The 7,500-nt window shown below is 41.3% G+C and overlaps 1 protein-coding gene across 1 annotated transcript in view; it reads right to left on the reverse strand.

Annotated features, from left to right (window-relative positions):
* The window catches only part of LOC121684214 (calsyntenin-2-like), a 70,124-nt gene that overhangs the window by 12,490 nt on the left and 50,134 nt on the right, over positions 1-7,500 (reverse strand). The window contains 1 exon segment of the mRNA XM_042064184.1: positions 6,996-7,117. Within this exon segment, the coding sequence (XP_041920118.1) occupies positions 6,996-7,117 (122 nt within the window).

Raw genomic sequence — 7,500 nt, forward strand, 5'->3', positions numbered from 1 at the left:
TCTGATGTCAAGGGGCCATTTGCACTTAGAACTGAAAGTGAAACGAGGGAGAAGGAGCCGGTGGGAGGCTTTGCAATATTGGAGTGTAGTGTAGAGATGTAGTGAACAGGTGAGGAGGGATTCAGACTCTAACAGAGCCGAAGTGGGGTAAGTGATGGGTGTCAATCACACTTATGGACTCCTACGGAGCTTTGTTAAGAGATGGAGAGAGGAGTGAAAGAGAGAGAGATGGAGATAGAGAGAGAAATATATATAATGGAAGAGGGAGAGAGATGGAGAGAGGAGTGAAAGAGAGAGAGATGGATGAACTTTAAGAGAAAGTTGACACCACAGAAAATAGGAGAAATGATACCATGCTGTATGGTTTTATGGTAGTGTGTGTGTGTGTGTGTGTGTGCATGGATGCTTCACAGTAAACATAGAACATGCCAGTCGAGAAAAAGATTATCTAGCGCACTGACAGATATAGATGTTATTATTATGACCGCCGCCAGCGAAGTGGTCATATAGGGATTGTCAAAGTTTTTTTTTTTTTTTTTCCCGTCATCTACTTCCTGAATTTTTGGTCGATACCCGGGACACCGAACCACCGGGGCACATGAAATTTGGTGGGTATGTAGCCCCACTAGACTTTTACGGAAAAATTTTGTTTCGTCCCCGGGGGCACTCCCCCCCCGTGCTGGGCCCCCCGAAACCCAAAAAATGCAGTTTTTCCTAAATAACTACCTGAACCGTGGCACTGAGGATGAAGAATCTTTTATGGTATGTTGGTCTCAAGGGCCCACATCAATCTGGCCCATAATCACTCATTTGTGATTTGCACACCCCCCCCCCCCCCCCCCCCCGCCCCGGTAAAAAATGAAAATGCAATATTATTCTGCTTTAATCGTCCCTATCTTCAGTTAAGATGTTCAGAACTGCACCAAATTTTATGTGTATGATTGACCTGGCATTCTCTGGGGGTATGCCAAGTTTCGTAGAATTTCATCCATGGGGGGGTCTAAAAAAAATTAGGTTATGTGTACATTTAGTGACTGTACACTCATTGGCCTGTAGATGGCGGTGCACACATACACATGCACACACACACAGGCGCCCACATACTATCGGTATTAGAACGGCCGATCCATAATTACAAATTCAGTAGGATTAAAAGAAAGCCAAAATAAATATTCATCATCATCATCATGGCTGCATTTCCAGTATTGGCAATAAGTAGTCGTTTGTCCACTAGATGGCGCGTCGTTGCAGTGAGACGTAATTTTGTTGGAAGTTAAGTGGGTTGGAAAAACAATGGACGCCTCATACAAGGAGTGTAGTTTACCGCAGAGAACGTCTAATAAGGATAGGATGATGTTCACATGAAATGTAATTTCCATTTCTTCTTGAAGCCGAAATAAATCTGAGGATGTTTATCGGACATGCTTGGTTTTTACTGCAGGTACGTTAATCGTATAATATCAATAAGGACCTAGGTAATGTTACCGTTAGTGTTGGTTGAGTGATGGAGGCCAATTTGATTGATTGCATTTGTAGAAAACTATAAATGCGGTTATAGCAAGCAAATTGATAGCAGCGCTGTAATTGTATCTTTCGACTGTCATTTGTTGCACGTGCTACAAAAATCATTCTGTGCAATGGAAGATTTACCAACGTTACACCGGTCTGATACAGTTTTGCCTATACATGCGTGAGACTGAGACGCCTGTTTATTTTGTTTTAAGTGCGTGCAGGGTATGAGAGGGGAATCGATGTGCTTTGATTCCAGCTTGGTAGTTGTAGTCTGTGAAATTAAAAAGCATGTGTGTGTGAAGTATCCAATGACACCTTCATTTCATTATGGCTGCTTTAGCAACACACCTTAAGCTACTGTGTAGTGTGGGCAGTTGTAGCCTACTGGTTAGCACTTCGGACCTGTAACCGGTGCTGTGTGTGTTTCACTAATTCACGGATTGGGATAAATGCAGAGACCAAATTTCCCTCACAGGATCAAAAGAGTATATATACTTATACTTATACTTAGTGGGTCCCATTTAGAAGTGGCTACTTCATTCGCGCTTTCCTTGACTCATGGAGCTGCGTGAATTTTATTACAACTTTTCGCCACGATATGGCAGTTTAAGTCCGCTTGATACTGTAAGGCGTAAGCCATTGGTTTCCAAAGGAGATTTTATTTGTGTCGCCAGCATAGCCTATTGACAATTTATGTTGTAAATAGGCCTACCTTATAAGCCTACCTGTAGCTTAGGGAAGCTAACAGCTTTCTATTAGGATCTAGTTTGTTAGTTACAGTTTTGTCATAACTCCCTGATGTATTTTTGCATTTAGAATAGCCAGAGCGTGGATATCTCAATCGCAAAATTAAACAATATCGGGTGCCTATGGACTAGACTGGGTGAACCCAGCCTGATCTGCCCGCTATTTATTTTTTGATTTCTTAAAAGATTGAGCTTGGTCTGGTGAAAGCCAGACTAGCCATGGACCTCAGTTACACAATGCAAGGGAACATGAATCAGCCTATATTTGCACAAACAATAACGGACAACAGCTCTTCAACTTTGGCCCGTTAAAATGTGCAGTCTAGCGACGCATTTCATCAAGGCCCATTTGGACATGTCAGTTTTGTCATTTGCACCACTGGTTATATGTAAAACAGCATTTCGTTTCAGACTACTGTTACTTAATTTGTGCATTAACAATAACGTTTCAGACTACTGTTTCATAATACTAGGTATTATGCTGATACCTTTTGCTTTTCCCAAATACAATGTAGCCTACAGGTGCAAGTGACCTTTCATCAATCCAGTTGCAATGGATGAACTGTGATGAACTGCCCTACTTGGCTATTTTACAATCCATTCACCTTTTCAGCACCAGTAGGCTACTTTCTGTGCAGCCGCACACACACACACACTCAGGCATGCCAAACAAGCATACACAAAAGTTTCAAGAGTGGGGGATGGAGTAAAAGATGGAGACAAATTGAAGTGTGATTTATTTTCGCGGAACGGATGTACAGGACTGAGCGGCGGTCATATTTTGTACCGCTATGCGGTACATCTAGTTATAATAAGAGAACAGAATTTTATTCGTGACAGGATAGGAAAGGAGGGAAGGAGAGAGAAAGAGAGATAGTGAGAGAGAGAGAAAGAGAGAGAAGAAGGGAGAGAGGGATGTGGAGAGAGAGAGTGGGGAAGGGTGAAAACTCATTTCCCTTATTTCACACCTGTCATATCCTTTCTTTCTCTCTCCTCTTTTCTCCTCCCCTCTCCTCTCCACTTACATCTCCTCTCTTCACCCCCTTTTTTCTCCTCTCATGTATCCTCTCATCTCTTCTCCTCCTCCTCCTCTCCCCCTTAGGTAAAGGGTGTGTTGGTTATGATTTTCTTTGAAAACTCTACACACAGCCATATAAGACATAGCACTTGGAGATAAACAACTCACATCTATGCCAAAATGAAACACTGCAATCAAAACTCAACAATCGTCTCTAAAAATGTACCGGTAATTATTGCACAAAACCATACATACATGCACCGTTTGAATTACTCTTTCAAATCAACAGCAACACACTGATGTGTTTCATATAAAACACTGCAATCTTTCTTTCTATTGTTATTGTAATTTTCTCAGACTCAGTCTTCTATGAAACTCAAATGAAACTTATGGATCTTGTCTTCTGTTCAGATCTGGCCACAAGCCCTTGTTGACATCGCAGGTGATGTCCTCTCGGGCTAAGCAATGGGGAAAATATCACCTTGTGTGCCATACAGTATGCACCCTTAAACTGACCCCACCTCAATGTCTCTGCATCCCCCTTTCCATTGCTTGCAAAAGAGGCATGCAGGTATGTGGTTGGTGGTCCTATACTTTTTATTGGCGCACTGAAAATAATTCTTCGATAGGTTTTAGAAATGGGAAGTAAAGGGGCAAATACCGAACTGTAAACCAGAACTCATTGTAAAAGTACACACTTGAACAGGTACAGAATATCTTACCTGAAGTCTATTTGTAGTGCTAAGCCTCAGACTGACTGGTGTTCAGTTTTTTGTCTGTATGTGTTTTCAGGTATGTGTGTGGGTTTTACCAATTACCAGATGAATTGAATAGAAGTGTTTTCTCAATGATAACAGGAGATTTCACTTTTTTTTAAAAATCGTGTGTAGTGTTTCGCAATAAGTGTGTTGCAGAATTGCAAACAATGTGCAAAGCAGAAAAAAATATTTAAGCTATGGTTACACAGTGTTTAAGGTATGCTACACAAAGTTTAGGTATTGAGGCTTTGGTCTAAGCATTTTATTCGTGTAAGCAATGGGCAAAAACTGTAATAAATTCTCCCTTCTCCTCTCATCCTCTCTGCTCTAGAGCCCTCTATCCTCTCCTCTATGCTTCCCCACTCTCCTCTTCTCTCTCTTATTATATTTTTTCTCCTCTCTTCATCCCTCTCTCATTTTCTCCCGTCCAAACTGATCGCCTTTAATCTGCATTTCCTCTGCATCCTATCTGGCTGCATGGGGAAGAGGGAGAGAGGAAATGAGAGAGAGAGAGAGAGAGAGATGGAGATGGAGAGAGAAATATATATAATGGAAGAGGGAGAGAGATGGAGAGAGGAGTGAAAGAGAGAGAGATGGATGAACTTTAAAAGAAAGTTGACACCACAGGAAATGGGAGAAATGATACCATGCTGTATGGTTGTCTGGTAGTGTGTGTGTGTGTGTGTGTGTGTGTGTGTGTGTGTGTGTGTGTGTGTGTGCCGGTGAGTTTCTTTCTCTCCACCCCCTCTCTGTGTTTGCCTTTATGTCCATAAGTGGATATGTTTGTGACAGTGTGCATCATGTGTGTCATTCATTATAAACCGATTTAAGGTCCCTAACAACCGTCGTTAAGGACGAATTCAGAGGACAAGCAAATCCAGAGCCATATACTAAGACACTGATCTCATTTGTTATGATGTGTCTGTTTAAATCTGAAAATGTTGAAAACGCCAATAAAGTAGGATTAATTAAGTATTAATAGGCTAGATATTTGGATTCAAAGCATGCATTCTGAAGTTACTAAGTTATGCCACAAATGTTATCTTCATGCTCAAGAGGAAAAACTGTAATAGATAGATAGATAGATAGATAGATAGATAGATACTTTATTGATCCCCAAGAGGAAATTCAAGGTCAACATACAGACATCACACACAACATGCACTTACAGCAGAAAAGTATATACATATAACAAAACTCCACTGTACAATAGAGACAGTAGAAGATAAGAAAAACTAAAAAACTAAATATACTATATAAATTGAATTAAAAAAATCCACAGTGTGCTTAAGGATGATCAAGCATTAGGCGCTTGCAGTGGCAGGGCTGGGACTGGGCCTGTGATTCTGTGTGCAAGGTAAGGTGCTCAAGAGAGTGAGTGTCATGGTGAAGGTGCAAAAAGTAGTCCAACAGTAGTCCAACAGTGCAACAGTGCAAGAATAAGGTCTAGAGACCAGCATAAATAAATATGGACAAATAAGAGAGTAATGTATAATGTAGACAAGGTAGTATAAAAAAAATATATCAGTGCAAGAATAGGTTGAGGTAATAGGGTTACAGCCATTCAGTATTGTAGCAGAAGCCAATGGTCATGTGTGCTAATATAGCATGAAAAACAGTGTAGCAGTAAATACAGTAGTAAAAACATTAGGCTGTGGACATTAGTAAAACAGTAGGAAAACAGTAGTAAAGCAGTAGTGGGCAGTCAGTACTCAAACATGGAGAGGGTGGAGAGGCAGACAGACTATGCAGAGGAGTCTATCTCTCCTCTTCCCTTTAGTGAAGCGTTGAACAGTTCAATGGCCCTGGGGACAAAAGACTTCCTCAGCCTGTCAGTTGTGCATGGCAGTGAGCGCAGTCTCCAGCTGATCAAGCTCTTTTGCTTTATAATAGTGCTGTGGAGTGGATGACATTCATTGTCCAAGATGTTCTTCAGTTTGCTCAGGGTCTCAGTTCGGCTCCCACGACAGAGCCAGCTTTACTTACTAGCCTGTCTAGTCACCCAGCAACCTTCTTCTTTGTGCTTCCTCCCCAGCATACCACAGCATAGAAGAGGACATGGTAAAAAAGTCCATAGAAAGTAGACACGGGCTTGCAAGTAACTTCTTCATCTTACACAAAGAAGTAAGTTCTTCATCTTATATCAAATTCAGCAAGCTTGCTTTCTATGTGCTGTCTGTGTTAAACAAACTGCTTGTTCGTTCTTGACGACGGTTGTTAGGGACCTGAAACCGGTCTATTCAATGTGCTCATCACACTCTGTGAGACACTACTTCCATACACACTATACTGTACACGCTTTCTGTGAAGTGCCATTCATGCACTGATTCAGAAGGACTAGTATGAACCGCAGTCAGGCACCATGGTGAACTCTGTGACCTGTGCACCTCAATTGGTCTGTGTGTGTGTGTGTGTGTGTGTGTGTGTGTGTGTGTGTGTGTGTGTGTTTATGTGTGTAGGTATATTTATATGTGTGTGTGCCTAAATGCAGCTGACCCCATAAAAAATGACTCATTTGTTTTTTTGACAGGCTCAACTGTCAATCAAAAGATGAGAAAGACTGAAAAACATCCAACGGCAAAGTGTGTATATGTGTGTGCATGTGTGACAGTGTGAGCATGCATGTATGTGAGTCAGAAAGAAACAGACTGTGTAAACAACTTATTGAGGAGTTTTTTGTATGTGTGTATTTGGGAATTGTGCATATGCATGTGTATGTGTCAGTGTGTGTCAGCATGTTCACAAGGAACATTCCCTACATGCTAAAAATTAAAGTGAATTAAAGTGAATTAAAATATTTTCCCTTTGGAAAAGATTAGAGCAAATTCATTTGATTATGGTCCCACATGGATAAGTTGGGGAAAAAGCAGTTTGTGAATATGGAAGTATGTGTGCATGTGTGTGAGAGAGAGTGTGTGTGTGTACGTGGTGCATGTGTGTGTGTGTGATGTGACCCCTGACCTGTTCCAGCTTCCAGTGAAACTCTGCTGGTCTGAAGGAGTCTGTGAGGCTGTCTGCTCTCCGCAGCAGAAACACCAGACGACAGTTATGCACATACAGAGAGTAATGATGTCTGTTCATCTCTGAGAGAGAGAGAGAGAGAGAGAGAGAGATAGAGAGAGAGTTATGCACATACAGAGAGTAATGATGTCTGTTCATCTCTGAGAGAGAGAGAGAGAGAAAGAGAGAGAGAGAGAGAGAGAGAGAGAGTTATGCACATACAGAGAGTAATAATGTCTGTTTATATCTGAGAAAGAAAGAGAGAGAGACAGAGAGAGAGAGAGAAAGAGAGAGATAGAGAGAGAGATAGAGATAGAGGCCAGTTTTATGTGAGTAAGTAAGTGTGTCTTCAATGGCTTTTGTTATGTTACATAATGTATGTACAGTACATGTGGTATGTGAATATATATAAGCTAGGGTTTATGTGTATATGTATACATGTGTGGTGTGTGTGTGTGTGTGTGTG

This window comes from Alosa sapidissima, chromosome 15 (genome assembly GCF_018492685.1).
Source record: "Alosa sapidissima isolate fAloSap1 chromosome 15, fAloSap1.pri, whole genome shotgun sequence".
NCBI classification, from domain to species: Eukaryota; Metazoa; Chordata; class Actinopteri; order Clupeiformes; family Clupeidae; genus Alosa; species Alosa sapidissima.